General features: G+C 38.2%; 1 protein-coding gene across 8 annotated transcripts in view; it reads right to left on the reverse strand.

Moving 5' to 3' along the window:
* Positions 1-441: 441 nt before the first annotated feature.
* rgs19 (regulator of G protein signaling 19) overlaps positions 442-26925 on the reverse strand; it is a 45830-nt gene continuing 19346 nt past the window's right edge. For 3 of the 8 annotated variants that reach the window (XM_053644461.1, XM_053644464.1, XM_053644462.1), the window contains exons 2-5: positions 11125-11264; positions 9944-10030; positions 8546-8780; positions 442-998 (exon numbers count right to left, since the gene is read on the reverse strand). In XM_053644461.1, coding sequence (XP_053500436.1) covers positions 810-998; positions 8546-8780; positions 9944-10030; positions 11125-11264 — 651 coding nt within the window. In that variant the 3' untranslated portion in view covers positions 442-809. Of the gene's footprint in view, positions 999-8545; positions 8781-9943; positions 10087-11124; positions 11288-26925 lie in introns of those variants that run through there. The other 5 variants (XM_053644458.1, XM_053644459.1, XM_053644457.1 and 2 more) reach the window with 3 other exon arrangements.

Consider the following 26925-nt stretch of genomic DNA (forward strand, 5'->3'; position numbering starts at 1 on the left):
ATCCGTACCGGATTTAAAATTGACTGTACAAGAACAAAAGTTGACAAAATAGAAAATAAATAACATTAACAATACTAAATTTAAAATGCATTTTGAGTGACCAGTCTAATTAAGACTTGAGCATTTTCTCACCACTCACTTTTTTCTATTTTCCACTTCCTGTTGTTTTCAATAGCATTTGTTAAAACTTGTTAACATTCTAAATATTCTTTTCTTTTCTCTTTTTTTTTTTTGCAACTGGGAAACTTTCAACCCCTCCGGTACCAAACATAACCATCCATCACTACCCAACCCCATGTCTCAAGAGCTGATCTCAGAGAAGGGAGACAGTGGACAGGTCAAAGGTCATAGATAATAGGCAAACCAGTTGTATGCGGAACGGAGAAAGTCAATTCCAGTGTGTCTTATTGCAGAGGCTCTCTCGTCTTTTGTCAACTCATGACATCAGGTAAAAAGATCAAACAAGTTCTAAACTGTGTTCGTACACATACCTATGGAAAAAATGAGCAAAGGACAAAGAGACTCGCGTGGATCAGTAGTTGTTTCCGTCATCACAAGCAGTGGAATGACTATGACTACTTCTTCAACCCTGTGTCTTCCAGTTTCAGTCTGTGCAGAATATTCTTGAGGGATGGCCTGTCCTCCAAGACAAGACAACAGACGAGAGGTGAAGGCAAAGCAAAACACTGGGGGGAAAAAGAGGCATAATCCAACCATGACAAGAAACCAACATGTACTTTCTCCTTTAGTGGTTGTGTGATGGATGAATGTAGAGAGAGAGAAAGAGAGAGAAATGGATAGAGGTGGGTCTAGGATTCAGAGGAGGAGCGTGAGCCCCCCTGCACCAGTGACTTATATATGGGTGAGTTGAGGAAGCGTGGATACGAGTCTCTGTGCATGAGGGTGTAGATCTGCAACTGTGCGTCCTCAAACGTGTGTGGCGTTGGGTCCTGCATCTTCCTGTTGATAACCTCCCGCACCCGCGAGTCCAAACTCACCTGCCAGAGAGAGACAGAGGAAACAGAAAATGTGACAAGCTTTAAACAACTTGAGAGTTTATAGAGGGAGAGTTTATAGAGGTAGAGTTTAGTGCAGTTGACCAATGATCTCACATTTTATATCAAGATTTTCTGAGGGTTTTGCATTTTATATGAAGATTTTTTTGCAGTGTTTTTGTAAAAAGAAAAAAAAAAAAGAATAAAACTCTGGTTTTTGGTTTTCTGGCTTTTGGTCATCTTTTATTTTTATTCATGGTATAATATTCCCCATTATAGTGAAGAAAAGTGCTCATTGGATCACATACGTATCTAGTTAGCTAAGGTTGTGCTTAATCTCTTTAAGTTACTACAGAATATGCTCCTCCAAAGTGGCAGTGGTGCAACAATTGTTGATCTTTATAAAATTCTCATTCATGACTCCATACATTTTAAATTCCATAAGATGGATTACCTGTTTTGAGTGACAAATGATTAAAAGGAATGCTACTATTTGATAGATATAAGCCGACGTTCCATTGATTTGGTTGCCTTTCTTGATTTTGTTCAATCACGTTAGCTCAATAACTGTATAAATGAGTGGACAATATGGTGCCATTTACTCCCATTGTGTTTTTGAGGCCTTTTCTGGGTTAAAATGGGAGTCACCATCTTGTGAAAATTGGAGCTTTGAACATGACTGGGTGGACAGTGGGTCCATCTCTCACATTCCCATGTTAGTGATGGACATTTGTACGTGAGCGTGCACGCTGTTACCTGAACTGCAACTTTAGATGGCGCATCGGCTAACCAGAGTGGCAAGTCCAGTGTTATTAATAAATATATAACATGCAAAATTTTTGCAGGTATGTTGATTTTACCAGTCACAGGAAAAAACTTTAGATCTTTGAGTCATGACTGAGCTACTATTATCCATCATTAATCAAAGTAATGTAATTATAAGTAGTGAACAAGACTTGGCTTTGTTACAGAACTATTGAGAACTTCACCTGCGTGTTGGAGTGTGTGCACATTCATGTAGCTCGACTGTCATGTCCTAACTTGTCAATCACCTCATCAACCACACCCTTTTATTTAAGGAAAAATATTGGGAGTGAAACAAGGTCAACTGAGCTTATAAAAATAACAGAACACTATTTCCAAAAATAGTTTGTGGATATTTATGTAATTTAAAATTCAAGTTAGCAATTTTTCCCATTCACTAACATGGGAATGAGAAGGGGTAGAAATTGTACTACAGCCAGTTACTAGAGGGCCTCAGAGACATCTTAGCTTCACTTTTGGATTCATGTCATGACGTCCGCCCATATATACAGTCTTTGAGTTAGCTCCATAGAGTTATTATTGCACCTAGTGATCAAAAATGGGAACTGCAATAAGCACTAATAGAGGTCCATTGGGGAAAGAATCACGTTGCCCCATGCTCACTGAACAGTTTCAGTGGAGGACAAGACAGTTAATAAGAGGGTTTCAAGGGTCCAAGTTTTTATGCCAAATTGGGCTAGTTTAAAATACTCTGTTACTGCCAAGATCATATTTTATATCAAATAATTGGAATTAAATCTAATACATTTCCCCAAAGAAAAACAAATTGCTGACAGTGGGACTATAATGTACAGAACCATTTCCATTGTAAGATATATTGCAATGACTGGGAGAGGGAAAGGAGGATTATGGAGTGGATAATGTCTGTACATCAGAAATGCATGTGCATCCAAACAAAAGCTGAAAAAAGAAGAAAAATGTGTCTCCCTTTTTCACTGCCCCAATTTTTTTTTGGCTAGTTTCAGGCCTTTTGTGTGGTCTTTGTGATGTAATCATGGTGAAATTTTGCAGAAACCTGGCAACCTTAGTTAATGAGTTACATTTTCAGCATTTGGCAGACTCCCTTATACAGAGCAACTTACATTTATCTCATTAATACAACTGAGCAGTTGAGGGTTAATTGCCTTGCTCAAGGGCCCAGCAGTGACAGCTTAGCAGTGCTGGCATTTGAACTCACAACCTTCCAAACAGTAGTCCAACATCTGAAACACTGAGCTAACACTTCCCCAGGGCTTTTGTGTTTGCCTCCCTGGTGATGGGAAACACACCTGCTGTATCAAACGCCATTTAATTAAAACCACTCAACACAAGCTACTAGAATGTACTGTATGCTGGATGACTTTATGCTGTCAACCTTTAAACAATTTTGGGGTTATTCTAAAAAATCATCTTCCTGTTATCCTGCTCCAACAAAATCTATGGTCGTGAGCCACTGCTGATGTAAACCACAAATTAGGAAATAAGAGGTCTAATATTGCCTGAAGTTAAATATGTGAGCATCATTCTACCCTATCTTATTCACGAATGTAATAGATTCAATATTTGTTTTACAGCCTAATGATAATGCCTCTTGCCATAATTAGTTTAAATCTGCAGCAATTCCACAGAAGAGACCATTTAAACCAAATAGATATAATGTTGGATATAATGTTGTCATTGGTCCAAGTTTTTTATTAGTTTTTATTTGGTGTGATTATTTTTTGTTTGGGATGAATAGGCTTTATTGAGCAATAGGTAATTAATACTCAAATACAGAAGAAATAGAGAAGCAATCGTAAAACACAGAGTATTAAAATATTGGCATCAGCAAGACAAACTGACAATGGTTGTGCTCATTCTGAAAGCCTAAGTGCTCGAGAATAATTTACATTTAATGTGGCCTATTTTAGAAACATGGGTGATACAGCAAGTAATGTTGATTCCTAACAGTTCCAGGCTGCAGGGTTCAATCCTGAGCTTGGGTTACTGCAGAGTTTGTCCCCATGTTGGTGTGGGCTTCCTCTGGATATTCTGGACTTCCCTCCTTCCCTCCCACCTCTCAAAACATTATGGTATGTGGATTGGCAACATTAAAACTGGGAGTGTGTGTGTGTGTGTGTGTGTGTGTGTTTGTGGGGTGTGGTGTGGTGCGGTGTGATGCCCTGGAAATGACTGGTGTTCCTGTGATACATTCTGTGACCCAGGATAGAAAAGAATCCTGTCTAAATTTCATGCCCACACAACAACAATGTTATAAGATAAATTTCTGCTGGAAATGTGATGGATTGATGTTAAAGGAGCTCTTGAAAACTGACTGGTCAGGTTGAAGTCACCACTAATCAGCACCACATATGAAAGTGGCCCAAATCAGAAAAAAAAATCTGCTTCACAGTGATTCTAGCTGTTTACACTGTCAAAATCTGAAAAAAAGTCAGCCAATTATCTGCTGTATGAGTACAGCCAAAGACTTACAGACATCTCAGAATCATGAGTCAGTGACAATGTCAGACATTTTAGCTTCTAAGATTTCCATAAAGCCAATGTGACCAAAAACTCAGTGAGGAGCCCACAGAAAGAACCAGTGGGTTACCCGCCCTATTGCTCATTCCTGTGTCCCCCTTATATCAGCTCCCCCAGCCTTCCTCACTTCCTTGTTAAGCACACTACAGCCTATTTATAGAACACTTCTTGGAGGCCAAAGGGAACACAATTTATTGCTTCCTGTGGATTGTACCTAATGTTGTTGAGAGAGAGAGAGAGAACACTCTTATATGCTCTTCCAGTGGTGCTGTGAGCCAGCATACACAGTTGAACTGACCCCAGCATTGCACATTAAAGACACAGAAGGTTTAAATTAACATACACCGAAACACAGGACATGTGCATTCCATCAGGGAGCAAGCATGTATGATCTGCTCTCTTAAAAGTTTTTTCCCCATTTTCAACACACACATCAATGTAGCACAAACTATTCAGCGCTTGACCTCATTAAAAATTCTTTTATATATCTTAGTTGAGACAGTCACAACCTATGATTCAGTCACTTCGGACACAAATTGCATTTGACTCTAATATTTTAGTCAAATTAATATAATATACAGTATATCTCTATCCCACTCCATACCAGAACCTGAGAGCAGCAAGAAAATTGTAGTTCATTATTTCAATGTTTTTATTTAGCAATTAAAACAAATTATTTTGTTATTTGCTATAAAATTTTATTGTTATTTGCTATAAAAATACAGTGACACAAACATAAAAATTGTAGACCTTAGTGTTATTTAATCTATTACTGTCATTGCAATATCAAACAACTTTATTATGTCACTTTTTACACATATCAGATAACCCTAGTCTAATGTACACAACACATAGGCAAATACACTGGTTCTACACACTGATATGATAAAGAACAAATACAGTAATTGTAAAAATACCAGCTGAACCATTACAAAGATACACAAACTCTGTGTATGTGTAAGTGTGTATGTGTGTGTGTGTGTGTGTGCGTGTGTGTGTGTGTGTGTGTGTGTGTGTGTGTCTGTGTGTGTGTGTCTGTTTATTTTATCTTACTATCCTTATGTGGACCTTCCATCGACATAATTATTAATCCAGCTAGCCTACACCTGTATATGTGTGTCCACTTGTTTTTATATCTTGGTGGAGACCAAATGTCCCCACAAGGTCAAAAGTGTCTAGTACTCAGATCCTTGTGGGGACATTTGATCTCCCCAAGATGAAAAAACATGCCAAAGTGTGTTTGTGTGTTCGTGTGTGTACACGTATAGCAGTACACCAGGCAATCACCAAACATACGCATCTTTGCTTAGTCTATAGACTCTTCAATGGTTTCAGTGTGTCTATAATTGTTAGCTATTATACACCATTAACAACGTCAAATACAGGAAGCCACATGACTCACATGAGTCTGTGTGTGTGTGTGTGTGTGTGTGTGTGATTTAGCCATAGGTATCATTAAAATTACTAGAATTTCTTCAATGTAGATCAAACTAAGTTCTACCTGTAAGTATGATCCCTACTCCCATATCATAAGCAAAATGAATTATGTGGGTAATTGCATGAATTCTGATCTGTACTTTTACACTGAGGTCACACTGCCAAATATCAGATCTGTATTCTGTTCTATTCAGTATTGGAAATGGCAGTCAACATTTTTACACTGGTATAAAGAATAAAGTCTGCGTGATTTAATTAAGGATGTTAGACATGCGTTTAACATGTGTTTCCTAAAACAAATTGCCTGGAATTTGATCCCCTTGTGAATAAATAAAAGCCTCATCTACATTCAAATTAGTCAACATGTCTCTGCATAAGTATTTAAGATCACTGCATTGATTTCAAACTCAAACGAGGTTTCCTTGGAATGGGAAATGAAAATAAAACCTGCTCTAGCAAGTCACATCTGAACTTGTATGTACATGCTCTCACACACACACGAACACCCACTGCACTACAGCTGACCCAAAGCAGCTCTCAGTACTTACAATAAACCTTTAATACTTAATGAGATCTTTAGTTCCTGTTTTAAAGGAAAAGAATGAGAGATAAAGAGAGATCGGGAGAGGAGATAGTTAATTAAAGACCATAGAGAGATGCTGAGCTATAGATAGAGTGAGCTGTTAGACGGACAGATGGTAGAAGCGGGTTAGGTAACATCTGACAGAGCGCCATGTTCCTCATTATGAAGTGTGTACAAGTGGGTGTGCATGTTATTAATGCTATGCATTAAACACAACCTGATTTCTTTTCCATTTCCACTGTTCTAGGAGGAAGACTCCCTCTGACCTTTGTGTAATCATTTGCATACAGTAAACAACAGCTATTTCATGCAGGTTGGAAACAAAGCCATTGTGGTTAAAACTAAATGTGAAAAACTATGACAAATTATGACAACATCAAACACCATTCTTAGATAAATGAGGTGGACCTGCTATAAAGAACTGTGCATGTGACTGTCCCTACAAATATCCATCTATTCATTTCAGTCAGCACTTTATCCTGGTCAGGATTGTGGTAAATCCGGAGGCTATTCCCAGGAACACTGGGCATGAGCCAGGAATTCATTATGACACTACAGTTCATTGCAAAATACCATGCACAAACATCCACCTACCGGCATGTTTTTGTGAGGTGGGAGGAACCCAGAGAAGACATAAGAATTCCACACACACCACATGCATTGTGATTGGAATGCAATAAAATCAACATACTGATGACAGACTGTGGTAAGATCTTAGACAGGTGTAAACGTAATAATAATACTACTACTAATAATAATAACAACAACAATAGTAATAATAATAATAATAATAATAATAATAATAATAATAATAATAATAATAATGCAAGCTGGTATTACAGAGAAAGTCCCCAGCCACAGGATATTATTTTAGATCAGAAAAAAAAAACTTCATAGAATTTGCAATTGCTGCAAACTCGGCTTGCCATTATTCCTGGTGCTGCCTAACAGACAGCTGATGGGCACAATCATTTCCATCCTATTCCAGCTCTAACTTCCTGCACTGCACCTCGCATTATATGTATATAATCCATATTGAGACCCAATCACAATGTGTGCACAGTGAGGGAGATGAATATGCATATAAATACTGGTGCAACATTGCATCATTCATTATACAAAAACATGTAAATATATGCTTATATATTCTTTCACACGAGTCTGTAGAACAGTTAGTTCCTTTAACACCAATCTCTGGTGTATTGAGGTTCTTTTTTAGTTTTCACTCAAAGGATTTTGTGTATGTACTTTTACATTGATGTTATGGTTTTATGCTCTAAAATTTAGTACATTCTTTAGTTTATATTTTTATTTTCAGTTTTCAAAACAGTTAGGCTCAATGATTATGATCGATTAAGGCTCAATCGATTTTCAATTGAAATCGCAATTTCTAAAAGTGTGGATAAGTGTGCAACCCCTTAAAAAACATAGTAGACTGGCAATGTAAATTCTAACTTGACTCCACAAGCATGATGCGTAGCCTAGCTAACCTACTGTATAAGAGGACGAGTTGCTGCCGTCACATGAACGAAGCAAGCGATAATTAGCAGCAAAAATTGTGTAGGCTTGCAATAGTGAGACTGGTCCGACAAGTGGATGTGAATCCAACAAGTGAAGCCGACCTTACAGACAAACAAAATTGCATATCAAACATCTGGAAATATTTTGATTTCAGGAAGACAGACACCCTTCAACAGCAGGTGATTTGCAAATGTTGAAAAACTGTGCAAACAGTGTAACACTACAATCTTATACCAGCATCTCAGATGGTAACACAAATCACAACATGATGAATGTTTAGCTAATCACAATTCCGGAGCACAGCCTCGAGCTGTTAAGCAGCCCATTATCACTCAGACGTTTAAAAAAATCATGTTAAATCAAAATCGCAATGCTGGCAAAAAATAAATTAATTGCAATTAGATTTATTCCTGAATAGTGTGACCCACAGTCTAAAATCTTTTCTGCATTATGATTTTCTCTTTGATTGGTTTTTGTTTCCTTATTTAATTGTACCTCATACTAAATGTCTCATTTGTGTCCTCTATTACTCTATTTGTAAGTGTCTAACTGTTTTTGATGTTTTTTTTAGCATGTTGCACTGCACTTTGAACTGCAATTAAAAAATATAAAAGGAACTATATTGTCTCTATATAATAATAATAATAATAATAACTATTATTATTATTATTATTATTATTATTACCTCTTTAGGTGAAAGAATAGAGATGTAGTCTTCGTAGATCATGCGTGCCTTCTCCTCTATCATGTTCTTGCTGATTTCCTTCTTCAGATCCTCGCAAGCCAGCCAGAAGAGCATATTCTCCTCACTGTACTCTGTGCGTAGAAACTCGCGAAACACGTTCCGGCCTGCCGGGTTCTTCATCAGCTTATCGAAGGACTGAGCCCACTGTTTCATCTCCTCCACCGCTGGTTTGGTGCTGAGGAAAAAAACCCAAACATTTCATTAATTTGGGCTGCAGACGAGTGTGTCCTCAGGCTGCTTAGTGTTTTTTTATTTTTTATTTACAACAATGGGAAAAGCTATGGAATGATCAAGCGCTGCACAGCAAAACTATATACAGAGCAGAAAACACCTGAGATTTCTCACTATTAGGGGTTCGCCAGAAATTCAGCTTTGTCCCAGTCTTAGAACAAGCTTGGGCATTCAGTGGTATGCAAATCTCAAAAGTCCATCATACTAATGATCAAATTCATCTGAGACCTGCAGCCTGCAACCTGCCCTGTTTTCCAAAACTTGAAAATTCCCCCCATGACTTACAAGTATCTAACAATTATGTCATGAGTGGTGTACGGTTGATTTCTTTTGAACTAACTACCTACAAGGCTAATTAGTAGTGGCCAAATTAACATCAGATGTTGCAGTGGATTACTACCTAACTAAACCTATCTTCCTGCTCTTTAAACGTATTTCAGTTTACATTTCTAAGAAATCTGGCATTTGTTTGCGGTTTTAGAAAGGAAATCAGGTTGCAATGCATTCTGGGGCCAGTTGAGAGTAATAAAGTATTAGGAGATGGTGACAGCGGATTCCTCCGAAAAGAAACAATAACCGACAAAGGAAATTGACAAGTATTTAATTAGTTTGCGTGTTATGACCCATACTTGAGGTTGTTTGTCATGTTGTTTCTAGCTTGAGCTCTTCTATCTGCGATATGATCAAAGAATATAAAGAAGTATAATTATTGTAAAACAGCAAGGCCCACTAATATATTTTGAAAATGATAACCATGTTAGAAATAAGAAATTATTGCATAGCCAAAACAGATGCCTGGAGTAAAAATGGTTAAAGGCCCTGCGGAAGTGCCATAACGTTGGTGGCTGGAAGTGCTTGGGCTTCTGATCAGTAGTCCTGAGCAAATATCATACATAGCAATGGCTAATGAAGTGGAACAAACATGGCATTTATATTTAAACAAGATCTTGGCATCACAACAGAAGGTTCGATTGTTGTGGGATTCTTACGTTTATTATGATGCTCAAGCTAGAAAACGTTTGAATATGCTCCAACCAAGAGTAACTGAGAAGGCTGTATTTGAATATGTGTGTGTGTGTGTGTGTGTGTGTGTGTGTATGATCTCACCAAACTTCACAGTTTGGTATGGTCTCCAGCTTAGTCTCCTGGGCTTTCAATCTCCGGCGACTCTCATCTTCTCTCCTAATAGTGAGACTGGAAGGTGGTAAAACGGCATTGAGAAATAACAGTTGTGCCCGAACCATCTTGGCCTGGCCACACAGACACACACAGACACAGACACACACACACACACACACACACACACACAGATACACGTGACATGAAGGGACAAACATTCCTAACACATACACTCTCATGCTCACCCTTATTATTGTACACATACACATGCTATTTATCACAGAGATATGTTAAAGCATGTGTAGCGCTACGATCTTGAGTCACGGAAAAGACCTGGGATTCTCATCTCGCTCTAGCTGCTCAGATAGCAGCTAATAAGCTACTAAATGGCCTGAGAGTATAATGGAATCATTCCATTTCAAATAAGTCATATGCTTATATAGGTGGGGCAATCAAACTTCAGATTTTTCTGTCTGCTATATGGTCACTGTGGTCTTCAAATCTGTTTCCATATATGATTTTGTTCTGCTCGTGACCACAGAAGCTGTCAATAGAGCAGCTCTGAGCTAGTCAGGCTGACCGCAAAACCTCAGGCCCTGCTTCAGCATGTGGCCACGTGCTGCTAACACTGCACTGTGGTCCACGACTTACACCTAACACAGATGTGTGTAGCTTGGCTGTGGTGCTAGATCTTCCAGTTGCAGCTTTATGCTATCGTTTATGGAGATTCTGTCAGAAATAGATCTGTGGAAGCTCTTTTATTAGGCAGTAAAAGCATTCCTAAGTGGCTGACAATGTACATGTGTGTGTTTGTGTGTGTAAGACAGAGAGAGAGAGTCTGTGAATATGCAGCCATATCCCACAGAGCTCTTGGTAGAATGAGAGCAAATTCCCAGTACACAGCGCTCACACACACATACACACACACACACACACATACATACATATCCAGAAACACATGTAAAAGGACAGAAGGCCTTGTGAAATCAGTGATGAAGAGGAAGTAACTGGAATTGTTCACGTGACAAAAAGAAGGTATATCAAATCAAGGACATGAAATCAAACTAACCATCAAACAAACTGCACCAAAGAAATCAATTAAACTAAAAACAATAATATTTAACAAAAATAGAGGTGAGAAATAGGTGAAAAGGGTGTATGGGTCATACCAAGAGCAGCTACAGCAGCAGCACCAGCAGAAGCAGCAGGCATTGGGTCTCTGTGTGGGGGGCGAGTGCTGCGCCCGGCTCGGGGACATCTCGCTCCGTGCCATCGGAGACTCGCGCTCTGCTGGGACAGGGCCTGTGTACTGAGACACACACAGTAAGGCACCTAGACAGCGTACACACACAGTAGTGTCTAAGTGTGAGTCCACTACCAAGAACCATTTAGCCATTTGAGACTAAATTATATTTAAATATCCTGTCTGTTTAATTTTTTTTTAATTGTTGTGACAGCAATTGTGACCTCAAGTGACCTCAATATGGTTCTCTATGCATTAAGCACTATTGTTGCTATTGCTGTCAGTAAAGAAGAATCATTTTTACTTATATTATTGAAGAATGGTGCAGTTTGAGAAGTATAATTTAACAAAACTGCATTTAGTGCTTCATTACCGATTTAATAAAAAGTCAGACTTTTGGATCCTATACATGCTATCACATGCTTACATACAAATACATCCACACACATGCACATTATATAGAGGTCATACATTAAGATGCACACAGTCGTGCAGCCACAGAATAAATCAAAATTTGCTGTGTATATGACATATAAACCATCTACCAGATATTTGGTCCTGCAATATCACAAACTTATACAGTCATGTGAAAAAATAAGTACACCCCATGGAAATTGTTGGCTTTTTTTTTTTTTTATACATATTTGGACAAGCAATCTTTAAAACAGTACATATTTCTAAAATGTAGATACTTTATCAAAACCACAAGAAAAAATTGAGTTTGCAATCATTTATTCAACAGAAATATAAATAGATGTGATATTCTTCTGTGGAAGAAGTAAGTACATCCTTGGCCTCAGAAGCTAGTGTTGCCCCCTTTAGCAGAAATAACATCTTGTAGTTGTTTTGCATAATTGTCCACCAGTCTCTGACATCGGCTTGCTGGAATTTTTAACCACTCTTCCACGCAATATTCTTTCAATTGCAAGATGTTTGAGGGTTTTCTTGCATGTACTGCCCGTTTCAAATCCCTCACAACATTTCAGTAGGATTCAAATCTAGGCTTTGACAAGGCCATTCCATAACCCTCTATTTCTTCTTTTTGAGCCATTCCTTGGTGGATTTGCTAGTGTGCTTAGGATCATTATCCTGTTGAAAAGTCCACTTTCGGTTCAACATCAACTTTTGGACAGATGACCTCACATTATCTTCAAGCACTCTTTGATATGATGCAGAATTCATAGTTGAATCAATGAATGCAAGCTGTCCAGTCCCTGAGGTAGCGAAGCAGCCTCAAACCATAACATTCCCACCGCCGTGCTATACAGTTGGTATGAGGTGCTTCTCATGAAAAGCTGTCTTTGGTCTATGCCAAACAACTCTATCTTTGATTCGTCTGTCCAGAACACATTATCCCAAAAGGCCTGGTCTTTGCCTATATGCTTGATGGCAAACTGTAGTCTTGCAAAGGGTTTTTCCTGGCATGCTTCCCATGCAGGTCAAATTTGTGCAATCTCTTTCTGATTTTAGAAGCATGCACTTTGACACCAACAGTTGCAAGACTTGCTAGTAGATCCTGTGATTAAATTTTGGAGTTCTTGGAGACTTTCTTTTGTTTCAGACAGTCTGCTCTTGGGCTGAATTTGCTGGGACAACCAGTCCTGCACAAATTGGCAGTCGTTTGAAATCTGCCCCACTTGTAGATGATTTTCCTTACAGTGGAATGATGTATTTGAATTAATAAGGAGATCTTTTTAAATCCCTTGCCAGACTCATAGGCATCCACAATTTTGTTTTTCTGAATTCCTTATAGAACTCCTTAGATCTTGGCATGATGACACCACACACCTCAATAGCAAAAGGAACACCAGACACTAGATATGAGAGGTTTAAATAAAACAGGTTCCACCTGCACTCGCTAAGCAGTTTCTAATCACTGGCACCCAATCTTGAACACCTGATTCTTATCTTATGGATTTGAGGGTGTGATAAATGTAGGGGTGTACTTACTTTTTCCATGTGACTGATCTGTTTTTTTGGTAATTTAAATTGTGAAAATTACTACAAAATGTATATTTTATGTGTCATTTGATAGAGTGAATCAACTTTATTAATAGGCACTGTTTCAAAGAGGATCAAATGTTTGCTTGTCCAAATATGTCAATAAAACAACAATTTCCATGGGGTGTACTTATTTTTTTACATGACTGTATTTGAACAAGCACAATACCACAAAAGCACATGCTTTCTGTAGCAACTGGGTCTCATATTAAATACTTTCCATTGCTAACCATTAAAATCTCATAATTTGTGTGCCTTTGGAGTTTTAGTCAATCCTTTAGTCCTAGTGTTATCTTAGCAATTATTAGACTGTCTGAAAAGTACCAAAAACAGCATGGTCAGTAAATCTGTCCATGAACATAAACTATCAGAGTGAGTGCCAAAGAAAGAAAAGGAAACCAGACGGCATAATGAGTCATTCGGCTGTGCCATGAGGAGATAGCAAGGTCTTCACCAACACACACATACACCCACGGAAATATCACACTATCCTCACCAACCTACTGATTCTGCCAGAGAGACATGCCAAACACACACCATGATATTATTACAATACTTTAAAATAGGGTTGTCAGATTTCAGACATGGACAGGCCAGGGGGTTGGACAAGGGGGTCGAGACAATGAAGTGGATGTTGAGCATCCATCCAATATATTATCAATATGAACTGTTATGCAACTTTTAAACCATGAAATAAAAGTCATGAATTTATTGTCTATGCAGTGGGAGCAGTTTTTAATGTTAATTATTATAAAAGCACAGATCATTCTTACCTACACTATATGGACAATGTTGGAAGCACACAATTGTCTAGAATTTCTTTGTATGATGTAAGATTTCCCTTCACTGGCACTAAAGGACCCAAACCTGTTGTATCATTACAATACTCAATACTGTGCACAAAGTTTACTGTGCACAAAGTGAGGTCCATAAAGGCATGGTTTACCAAGTTTGGTGTGGAAGAACTCAAGTGGCCTGCACAGAACCCTGACATCACCACTGAACACCTTTGGGATAAACTGGAACACCAACTGCACACCAGTCTTTCACACTTGATCAGTGCCTGACCTCACTAATTCTCTTGAGCACAAATTCAAAGCCATGCTCCAAAATTTAGTGGAAAGCCTTCAGAGAAGAATGGTGGTTATTATAACAGCAAAGCCGGTACCAACTCTGTGTTAATGTCCATGGTTTTGGAATGGGCACATATTTTTGGTCATATAGTATCATGTTCAAGTATTTGGCACAAGGAGACAAGAAGTATTTGACACTCATGTTGATAATATTACAAGGAAAGCCTTCTTTCATCTCAGAAATATTGCTAAGATAAGAAATATAATGTCACTACATGATGCAGAAATATTAGTTCATGCTTTCGTCACCTCTAGGTTAGATTATTGTAATGCCTTACTGTCTGGATGTTCCAGTAGGAGCATAAACAAGCTCCAGTTAGTCCAGAATGCAGCTGCAAGAGTCCTTACTAGAACCAAAAAGTATCACCACGTCACCCCGATCTTATCCACACTGCATTGGCTCCCAGTAAAATTTTGCATTGATTATAAAATACTACTATTGACCTATAAACCACTAAATGGTCTCGTGCCACAGTACCTAGGCAGACTTTTGGTCTTCTATGATCTGCCACGCCTACTTAGATCAAAACATGCAGGCTATTTGTTGGTACCTCGAACAGTGAAGTCTACAGCACAGGGAGGAGCTTTCTCTTACAAAGCCCTGCAGTTATGGAACAGCCTTTCAATTAGTGTTCGGTACTCAGACACTCGGTTTTTTAAGTCTAGGCTGAAAACATAGTTGTTTACTCAAGCTTACCATGAATAGACTATCTTTTACGCAAAGTACACAGTCTTATCCATCACAGGATAGTAAGCATACCTAATAATCTCTCCCTCTCTTTATCTCCCTCTCGCCTTCTGTCGAGCCACACATGATGTTATGGAGATGCCAGTGATCATGACAGTTTCTGCTCTCCGGACTTGTCTGATCCATCCTGATGTCCTACCTCTGGATGGAGCTCTCATCAACTGGAAGCTACAGCCTGGGGATTTCTTAGGATGGTACCGCTTGAAGTACCATGAAATGGTTTTAGACCTCAGTTCCACATGAACATTCTTGCTGTGGTTGTTGGGACTACGGTTGCTAAAATGGCTTTGGGACTGCAATTACCACATGCAGTTTTGCACTCATGTCTCCTTTGGTGAACAGTGGACTAGTTCAACAAACAGATTTCATGTAAAAACCATAATGAACTTTCTTTTACTTTTACACTATCAGTTGTTACTGAGATGAGGATGGGTTCCCTTCTGAGTCTGGTTCCTCTCAAGGTTTCTTCCTCATATCATCTTAGGGAGTTTTTGCTTGACACTGTCGCCACCGGCTTGCTCAATAGGGATAAATTCACACACTTAAAATCTGTATCCTGTGTTTATATGTTTCAGTAAAGCTGCTTTGAGCCAATATCCATTGTTAAAAGCACTATACAAGTAAAATTGAATTGAATTGAAGTATTCAGAAGGTTTTTATTTGCCACAATGCTATAACAAGCTGCATCATTTTCATTAATGCTGATGTCAGGAAGGTTACAGAAATGCAAATATACAGTATAAACTTGTTTAAAAAAACAGTAAAAACAATTTGTTTTAAACGGGGAGAATGTAAAATAATTTAAAATAGTTGGCTGATGGTGGTGACATTGATGTATAGGATGGTTGTGTGTAAATTTGCATACTAACATATTACATAGTTGTTCTAAATAACGTTCACATATCTAGCAATTGAAAATCCTTATGTGTGTGTGTGTGTGTGTGTGTGTGTGTGAGAGAGAGAGAGAGAGAGAGAGAGAGAGAGAGAGAGAGAGAAGCACATGGAAAGAGCTAGAATGGCACTTCATCTATTTGAACAAAGTTCTTGGTCAGATATTTTAACATGTAGTTGATTATCATCTGGACACTGATCATCAGAGCACAAAATCAGACATGTGGTAACTTTAAGAACAAAAAATTAGTAGTTGAAGTGACAGTTCCATCATGCTTTTCAAGCTTTGTATTTGTTGATAAGCATCATGTTTCATAATGCTACCTACAAAGGAGGCAAAATTAGCCACCTTCAGTACAGTGATATTTTGATGTGCCCATTGCCTATTTTCACTTTCCCTCCTGCCTTATTTTCCTTTTTTCAAAGAACACTTTTGTTTTTTGTTTTTTTGACTAAAGACAGCAAGTGGAGTCCATCCACATCGGATCCGTCTAAATAATATCAACTTATCTTCGACTAAGGTACGTTAAACACTCAATATGCCAAGCAATCAGCTTGTTCACTGTGGTTGTGCAGGATGTTTAGTCATTCTTCCTCTGTCATTAATAATAGCTTTATTTGTGTATATTAGTTAGCTCTCTGACAGAGAAGATTACAGCATTAGAGGTGCACATCCAGACTCTACAGAGGGTTAATGAGAGCAGTGTAGTTTCTGTAGGGGAAAGTCTGGATGCCTTAGGCAGAGATAGCAATCCCCCAACTCCGGCATTAGAGCCCTCACAGCGGGGCAGCACAATTGCAAAGCCAAAGCTAACACTAAGGCTTGCCCACGGGAGCACCACTCCTCTCCGCTTCAAGTGTCCAACAAGTTTGCTCTGCTCAGTGAAGCACCCACTGAGAAACCTAAAAGAGCTCTGGTTATAGGAGACTCTAAAGGCACATGATATTAGGTTGGCCTTTGGGGGCTCCAGCAGCTTTACTGAGGTGTACCGGGATCCAGGGCATTGGACACAACAGGTAATCTTAGGCAAGCACTTAGTCTTAGGCAAGCACAGGTTTTCAAAGATAGTTATTCATGTAGGAGCTAATGATATACGTCTTTGTCAGTCAGAGGTTACTAAGAGTAACCTAAGAGTTTTAGAGGTGTGTAAATTAGCGAAGGCAATGTCCGATGCAGTAATAGCTGCACTGAGTTGTCACTTAGGTTCCACAATATCGAGACTGTGTCTGTTCCCCGAGCTAAACAAAAATGTAGAAATTTTCAGAAAGTTTGTTATAGTAACCTAATTAACATAAAATTTTATCATACTGAACGCACAGCCGGCACCTTTGATCTGAAGCTAGGACTGTTAAATATTAGATCTCTTGCGTCTAAAGCACTTATTGTTAATGAAACCGTTACTGATCAGGAGTTTAATATAATGCACTAAATGAAGCTAGTCCTCCTGGATACTGTTATATACATCAGCCCTGTCTAACTGGCAGAGGAGGAGGTGTCTCACTTATTTATAATAATAATCTAGGCGTCACACAAAACCTAGTCATAAATTCAACTCTTTAGAAGTTCTTTATACTAGTATAACATATGTAGCCACAAAAAATAAGTCTACTGAGTCGAGTCCGCTTATTATTATTTACAGTTCCACAGGGCCATTTTCTGAATTCCTTGGTGAATTTGCAGATTTTATCTCAAACCTGATTGTTTCTCTAGACAAAGCTTTAATTGTTGGTGACTTTAATATTCATTTTGATAACCTGGAAGACCCACTGAGAACAGCAGTAGAGTCTATTCTAGATTCAGTAGAGGTCAATCAGAATGTAATAGAACCCACTCATAGTGGTAACACTCTTAACCTGATACTAACATACAGATGAAATGTAGAAAATATAGTCACATTTCTGCAGTCTGAAGCTATCTCAGACCATTATCTCATCTTGTTTAAATTGCATATTGATCATAATATTTGCACTTTGCCATGCGTGCATTCACGTCAGCTACTGCTTATTTTAACAGCTTACTTATTTTTTCAATAACCTCCCAGAGATATCAACTATGATTGGATTACTGTCTGATACCAAAGAACTTGATCAGATGACTGAATGCATAGAGTCAACGTTCTGCTACATGCTAGATAAGGTAGCTCCACTTAAAAGAAAAATAATTAGAGAGAAAAAGCTAGCACCCTAATATAATGATCACACACGCACCTTAAAAAAGACCACCCGACAATTAGAACGTAAATGACGTTAAACCAAATTGGTACTATTTCAAACAGCTTGGAAGGAGAGCTTCCTGAACTATAGAAAACCTTAGTGTTGCTAGATCAGCCTATCTCTCCACCCTTATTGAAGATAACAAAAATAATCCTAGATTGTTATTAAATATGCACCGGTAATCGGTATTGGCCGATAAAGGCTATTTTTCACGCTGTCGGCCATTGGCCAATAGTTTAAAAACAGCCAATGATCAGGGCCTGTCAATCAAAAGAGGGCGGGAAAACACATCGATTTTGTGCTATGTGTAAAGAAGATGTCTCTTGTGTGGAATGATGACAAAACTGCTCGAGCTGAATTAAAGGGCCAGTACACTGATGAAAGATTTAAATCAAGATGAGTTGACAAAAAAGTATATATTGCACAGAAAAATATATTTGTAGAGTAGTGTATTTCATATCCAGTTAATGTTAATATATAAAAAAGTTTATATTATATATTACCAGTTTTATGTCAGTGATGAAGTAGAAATGTTTTTGTTTGTGGTGAGTGAATGTGAGACTAACAGGAGCTTTTTAGAATTCAGTCAAAGTTAATAGGAATTAATAACATTCAATAAGTTAAGAAATCTTACTTTAATCTTCAGAATTTAGTTAATGTGTTAATGTAACTTTGAGTAATGTGTTTTCTGTTTAGGAGACCAGTTACTGTGAAACAACTTGTTGAAATGGAGAGAATAAAGTTTTCATTTTCATTTCGTTCAGAATTGTGGAATTAATTATTATTAATTTAAAAGAAGGCGTAAAAGGCAGAACTATCGGTATCGGCCGATATCACTCTGAACAATCGGTTATTGGTATTAGCTGAGAAATTTAGTTTCGGTGCATCTATAATATATATATATATATATATATATATATATATATATATATATATATATATATATATATATATACACACACATATATATACCTGCGCCAGCAGTTTAAAAGTAGTCCAATTTTGAAGGTAAATACTGCCTACACAGCTCTAGGCAAAACACGTATACCTTTATTTTACACGTGGCTTTGAAAAGTGAACAAAATTACATGCAAAACTGGCCGCTGCTAATTGCCCAAAGTTTAGTACATTGAACAGAATATGTAAATCAGCCCCAATTCCCTTTTCTCCACCTTTTTTTCTACAGATTTCTCACTTTTTGTGCAATGGATACTGCACGTGGGAGAGAAGTGCAATTTGCCTGCTGGCACATATATTGCACATTTAGACTTGCATTCCAGTTTTGTAATTATGCAGCATTCTGCACAAAAAATCCTTTACAATATATGTATCATGTAAAGGATTTTTTCTGTAGAATGCTGCTTAATTACATCTCAGATCTAGGGTAAACAGGCCCTAAAAATGCATCCACACTCTCATTGCACAACTGTTCTCAACTCTGGTATTATTTTTAATTTTCCAAAAAGGCTCAGCCATAATTATTTTCTAAATACATTTACAAATACATCTAAATACAAATAGAGAGGCCTTATGCCTCTGTCCACTGACCATCACTAACATCATCAGAGTAGCATGACAGCCACAGCTACACACACAGAAGACATGTCGCATGTGTGCATGTGTCTGTGTGCAAGTAAGCAAGCGAAAGGGAACTAGGGAGTGTTAAAACAAAAGTGCTTTGTTGCTTAATGACCTGATGAGAGTATAGAGGCATATTTAGATGAATGGAGCATCTCTATAGACCCAAACACACACACACACACACTGCCTTGTTACAGTAAAAGGATCTCATAATGGAGTCTCTGGCCAAACCAACAAGCCTTAAATTGTAACAACAACCCTCTGTAGCTGAGGACAATACACACACTATCATATTCCTTTGCAAGGCTGCACAGCCGTGAGCTGAAACAGCAAGGGGAAGTTTATGTGAGGGTGGAAGGAAGTAGACATTTATCCTGTGGAGTACCCAACAGAAGCACTACATATCTAGGAGATTGACAAACAGCTTACAATTGGGCATGCAGTAACTGCTCAGCAATATACCATGTGATAGCCACCACACTTTACTGCTACTGGGGATATCACCACTACAACAGGGTCGCACTCAGCTTTTAAAATGTGATAACACTTTAGTGTATCCTGAAGGACTTCCTGAAAGTCTTTACACTCAGAATAAAGTTTTCCACCAAGCAATTCAGAATTCAGTGTTTTTGTGTGCGAGATCTACTGTCTTCTTTTTTTGTGTGTGTGAGATCTAGTGTCTTTGTGTGTGAGATCTAGTATCTTATTGTTCATGTTTATGTGAATGACTACTATCATTTCTATTCCTGTGTATTATAAATACTACTGCAAGTATTCTTTGACTTATTGTCATTCATAGTTTAAAATATTATGATTATATATAAAATATATGATTACAAAATGATTATAATACGATTAATGTTAACAGCCTTCCTAAGTATACACTTGCTCCAACACTTTTTTCAGTTGAGACTCTCACTACTACTAAAATAAAATCTTCCAGTAAGTCAGTATGGATAAAAGTGTCTGTTAAATAAATAACAGACGTGCAAATAGCTACAGATTCTGATCATAACTGCGAGCAGAGTGTTAAATAGAGAACCACCTCTCTTCCTGATTCTCCTACTCTTCCTCAGAAGAAGACCTGTGTTAAGTAGGAATTGTAGGTTTCCTCTTCAAGAGTGCATATGATGCAACTTCAGTTTATGATGGGTTAAAAAATGTCTCTAAAGGCAGACATGGTGAATGTAGACCTTCTTAATATTCTTCTGAATGTACAATGTTCTTAATAAGCAAAAAGATGTGTGTTTGAATGTTTACAAAAGGAGCAAGATCTTTCCTTTCCAAATTTCTGTTTCTGGCCTTCCCTCTTTCCCTGCTTTTCAGCATGACATAATGTAGTTTCAGCCAGCGGACAGTAACTCAGGATATTTTTAGCTCTTGGCAGCCCCGTATCCCTCCTGTCTGCTCTTCTTTTGTTTCTACTCGTTGCTGAGTCTATTTTCTTCTACAGGGTTCAGTAGGTGTGAGTGTCTGTTTAATCTACGTCAAGAGGAGAGTTAAGTGTATGTGCGTGTGTGTGTGTGGGACAGGAGGGTTAATGTAGTTGAGGCATGAGAACACACTGTGCACTTCACACACATTGTTAAAGCAAATAGAAGAAAAATCATCTTGTTTGTCCCTGGTGGTTTCCACTTATTCCTGGTGAGTTTCCCTCTGGAGAGTCTTGGCTCAGCTGACAGCAAGATTTGTATGATTTTGTCTGGCACCATGCAGTGACTGTCAGGACAGCATTTGTCTTTTTTCAGCCCTGACAATCAATTTCATTTTTAAAGCTCTATTTATGCACGATGCCTAAAAAACCCAACGTGATATCTCACTATCATTCAATAATAAAAATAGATGACAAAAATATTCATTATTTATTAACTGTATGCTATGAAGCACACTGTGGAGCTATGTTTGATGGAAAGTGCAACTGCAACAGAGAAAACATTAAAGCCAAAGTCCTCCAAAGTATGGGAACATTTTACATTGGAATAGTGACTAGAATGCTATACCTTATCGCATTGTCTAACTGCATTGCAGAATTATGGTCATATTTATCGATTGTTCCTAACTAATTAGAAAACAATATCTTTTGCTACTTTGTGTAGTTTGTATAACAACTTAATTCGTTGAAATTTGCAGAACCTGGTCTGGAATGAATGAACTCTATGAGATGAGCACTTTCTCATTTTAAAACACAAACTCATTTACATGGCATATTTTCTTCATAATTAATGGCTTGTATTAATAATGCATTTATGTGGATCAGAATGTTCATTATGCAGTGTTTTGGGCAGTAACATAACCACAAGTAGTGAAATTATTTGAATCAATTACCTTGTTACTAGTTAAACTATTTTTTTAACCCAGTAGTAGCGGTCAGTGATACGACAAATATAGATTTCATATCACGATTCACTAAGTCAGATCTATAATAATACACGATATGCATAACAATATATAGGTTGTGTGTCTAGTCATTAAGTCTTTGATTCTTTGAACTTTGTTCATTTCACACTGAAGTTGCTGGGAGTTGATCCAGAAAGAGTCGATTCCCTGATTCCAGGCACTACAAATTAAGAATCAGCCTCAAAGCTTTGGAGTCGATTCTACATACTGAAAACGATTCACTTCGTGCAATCACAGCAAGTAAAATGAATTAGCATTCGCGTGTTTGAACCAGTGACAAAACTTCTATGGAAAACCACAACCTTATGTTAGTTTGGGTATCTGATTTGAAAAAAATGGTAAACATAACACTGTGAGCACTAATATTCCCATGCCTTAACAGTTTGTCTGATAAATATCAGTAATATTGTATTGTAGTTAAAAAATTTCTTGTTGTACTTACTATATGTTTTAAAATAATCCAGAATTTTCAAAAGAATAATTAGTTGCAGCCCTCCTACACATATTATCAAACTCTCTCAAATCAAAATGATAGTGTGATTGTGTGTGAACAAGATTTTTCACAGTTTCAGATTGACAGTGCTAAAACAAAAAAAAACAAAAACAAAAAAAAAAAGCTGTGAGCAAAAAACCAAAGGGTGTGTGTGTGAGAGAGTGTGTTTCTCACTATCTAACTTGCTTGTGTGGAGCCATATTCGCTGCTGCACCGCTTCTCATCTTATCTCATCTTATTAAACCTCCCTCCAAAATACTATTAGGAGGGATCTGGTCAAGTCCTGGCAACCACAACTGCTGCATCACTTGACCCAAAAGAGCAGCAGAAAAAAAGAAAGCGAGAGAGAGAGAGAGAGAGAGAGAGAGAGAGAGAGGCACATTGCAGCTGGCTGGGGCTTTTCTCTTGATGCTGTATGTTTAAATAGCAATATGACTCTCACCCAAGGGTTTTAACCAATTAAGCACTTATTTGAGAAGTAATCTGTGTGATTAGTCTTCCATTCTTGCAGTATTAGATCATTAGTACCTAACAGGACCAGATCAGTGTCTAACTCCCAGCCAACTCAGAGTGGGGGTTGCATCTAATTCCCTTACAGTTAGAGGGAAACACAATTTAACAAAATCTATCATGTCTATATATGTGCTAAATATCCAGAACCTCACAACATGATGTTGGAATATTTGTTGGAGCAAAACAAAACAAAACGGGAATTACAGGAATTACATTGTTGTGAAGGCCCAACAACAGACAACTCTAGACAAGTTTGATGCATGTTCCCACCAGCTCTTCTGAAGTTCTTTTATGGGCACTTAACTGAGGAATATACTAACAATCACCTTGGAGTTCCAAAATGAGAGAAATGCATGGTGTGGTGCTCCAGGAATAGACGCAGATACACTGAGCTAGACAGATCCAGTGTACTCATGCTATTGGAGGTTCTCTTAAGACAGTCCAGACCAAACATGAAGCTCTGCTACACACAAAATTAGTCACACATTTATAAAAGTGGAAGTTTTTCCACCACTCACGGAAGTGGAGAGCCCCAGAAGTGGAGGCTCAGAGACATGTGCTTGTACACACACACACACACACACACACCAAGACACACACGAAATCGAGGAAATTATGCAGCACAGAAAAAATTAAGACATAGAGATAGGAAAAAAGCCAATAATGACGATACTTTGCTTATAATGAACCATGGAAGAGACTTCATTTGACCTTGTTTGACCTCACTGAGAACATAGTGCCCCCTAAACACAAAGTCACACACTTGTATGGGTAAAGATATGCATATTTAGTCTAAATATGCTTATTTAAATACAGGTATTTAAAACCCATAGACCTAAGTTTGGAAGGAGACAGGGGACATTTGGGTATGGAGTATATATGGAGCGGAGTGAACTGTCCTCTCCTATTCCAGATGCCCAGTAAAAATCATATAACTTTCAGACTACTACAGGTGCAATTAAGAGGCCAGTATAGTTTCTGTCACACCGTTATTCTCATGCATGGAGGTCAAGCAGGAAATAGCTTACAGTCAGCCACCTCAGCTGAACATGCAGCTCCGTTTTTCCGAGGTGAACTGAGTACATGTGAGAATGTAAGTCGCTGTCAGCCAGGAGGTGCTGTAAACTGTAAAATGGGTCTAGATTAAAATGTACTGAAGTAATTTGTCAGTTATATCTACCACATTTAGCAAGTTTCTCATCTAGCACAGACCCATTAACATTCAGACAGTCACTGTTTAAGACTGACAGCCACTGAATGGATCAGAATAGATCAGTAATGACCATTTTCTTTCATTCATGCACCCTCAAGGATTTGCACACAAGACATTTTCACTTTGCCTACATCACCAAGTCAGCACACATCTCCCCCTAGCCTATAACACCCGAAAGCATAGTGACAACCTCAGAGAAATACTCAGATGTACTCTGTGATCTCCTCAAAACAGAATAAATCCTTCATAGCTTATCTGGGTTGCATTTGGAGCATTTGTTCTCTTCATACTTATACCTGTATTTCTCATTTGCTAACCAGGGAAAAGCTTACGTCAATGTCAGTATGTCTCACACCATGCCACAAGCTTTTACGTCTATATTAAATGACTACAAAACTACAGAGACTACTGATGTGGAGGCCATGGCTTGTAAATTTCACTCCTAAGGTCAGTGGCCCGTTTTACGTAAAAGGTAATGTTAATGTTAATAAAGCTAATCAAGTGAAACATAACAGACATGATGTTGAGTTGTGAATAATCAGACAGAATGTGATACAGTATATCATATAACCGAACACACATCCCCACAAACCAATCACAGAGCGCAGGACGGCATATGAGTGTGTCAGAATGTCTGCCTGCTATGCTTACTCATAAACCCCCTCTCTGTGTTGCCTCACAGACACGCAAAAATATGCTTCAACACAGAAGTATACATAAGTATGCCTCAATCTAAAGCTGAAATGAAACCTCTGCCTCTCTTAAAACCACAATTATAAAACTGTTTTTTCTCTCTCTCTAAGCACCCAAGCATGTGCACATGGCAAAGTTTTCAACATTTTTAATAGAATGTATCATTCCAGAATTATTCACAACTTGTATCCAATGGTCTGACGCCCATGTAAGTGAATCCCAGTATAAACAATTACTCACACAGAGATGGGAGAAACACACATGATGCAATAAAACATAATGAATACAGGCTGATCAAACCTGTGTGGTATGGACAAGGTTAAATCCTGAGTTACAGAGATTTGGCCTCTGTACAGTCCACACCAGAGCAAGCAAGAAACAGGCAGAGAAGGGAAGTGTTGTAACTGGCCCGATGTTGTAAGTGACAAAAGGGCGTGTGTGAAACCTCGTGAGTCAGCGTTGTCTCTTCCTCTTTCTGCCACTCTGCAGACCAGAGCAAATGATAAGCACACAGGCTACATAAAGACACATCCTCAATGCAACTTTTTTGTACAAAAATCTTCCAGATTGTTTGGACAGCCTTGAACTTTTGTGTAAGTCTTGTGCAATTTTAAGAAATGCTAGAAAACAGAATCATTACTTCTATGGATGGCTGGTTTACATTCTGCGCCACAAAGTTTGTGTCTAAAAATGTTAAATAGTTAAGGAAACATCACTGCAGCTTTTGCCCTTTATCACTTTTAGGTTTTTTGTGCATAAATAATCATGATTATTATAATTTTATTATCTGTGGTGAATCCACTAATGGAGTCAAAATGAAAGGGGGAAGTGCAGAGTCCCTTAGTGCATCATGCCAGTGTGATGTGCTGACTTCCTGTCTTACCCAACCCTAGAGTCCCTCTTCTTACAGCACAGGCCAGAAGTTGGAGATCGTAGGGGGTAAAAGGTTCAGGACCATGTGGGTATGAGAATACCAATAAAAACAGCAAGTTCTGGGATGTAATGTGAAGTAAGTGTTATGCAATTTTTTCAGCTAACATAGCCATTTCACCTTATATGGGTATGAGCATGTGCAGAGTAAACAAATACACTAATACAGTTTTATTAAATTTGCTCCACATGAGGTTCTCAGTAGTGAACTCTGGGGGTCTCTGCCCCCTTTTGACGTGACGGCTTCCACTTGTTCACTACTTGCCTTCTCATCCCCTTTTTTACTCTATTTTTTCTACTCTGCAACTCAGCCATTATTCACCTCTGAGTGTGAGACAGAGTGTTGGCACTTGAGGGTGTGAAGTTATTTAATTATGGCATATCTGAAAACATTTCTGGAACCCCAAAAGAACATGACTTCTTTCCTTGATATCCCATGCCTATCTTGATCTTATTCTGGCCATCATCACAAGCATCTCTTGGATGTTTTTACAGTCGGGTCCATAAGTATTTGGACAGTGACACAATTTTTGTAATTTTGCCTCTGTATACCACCGCAATGGATTTGAAATGAAGCAATCAAAATGTGATTGAAGAGTTTCAGCTTTAATTCAAGGGGTTTAACAGAAATATTGCATTAACCATTTAGGAATTACAGCCATCTCTTACGGAGTCCCTCCATTTTCACAGGCTCAAAAGTAATTGGTGGCCTTTGTGGCCTGTTTCCTCCTTATTTCATAACAAATTAAGGAGATAAAAGGCCTGGAGTTGATTCCAAGTGTTGAATACGCAATTGGTAGCTGTTCATGTGAACTCTCAATATGTAGTCCAAAGAGGTGTGTGTCGATGCAAGTGAAGGAGGTCATCATTTGGCTGAAAAAAACTCCCACAGCTATCAAAGAGATAGCAGAACCTTCAGG

The sequence above is a fragment of the Ictalurus furcatus genome, chromosome 15, assembly GCF_023375685.1.
Source record: "Ictalurus furcatus strain D&B chromosome 15, Billie_1.0, whole genome shotgun sequence".
Lineage (NCBI taxonomy): Eukaryota > Metazoa > Chordata > Actinopteri > Siluriformes > Ictaluridae > Ictalurus > Ictalurus furcatus.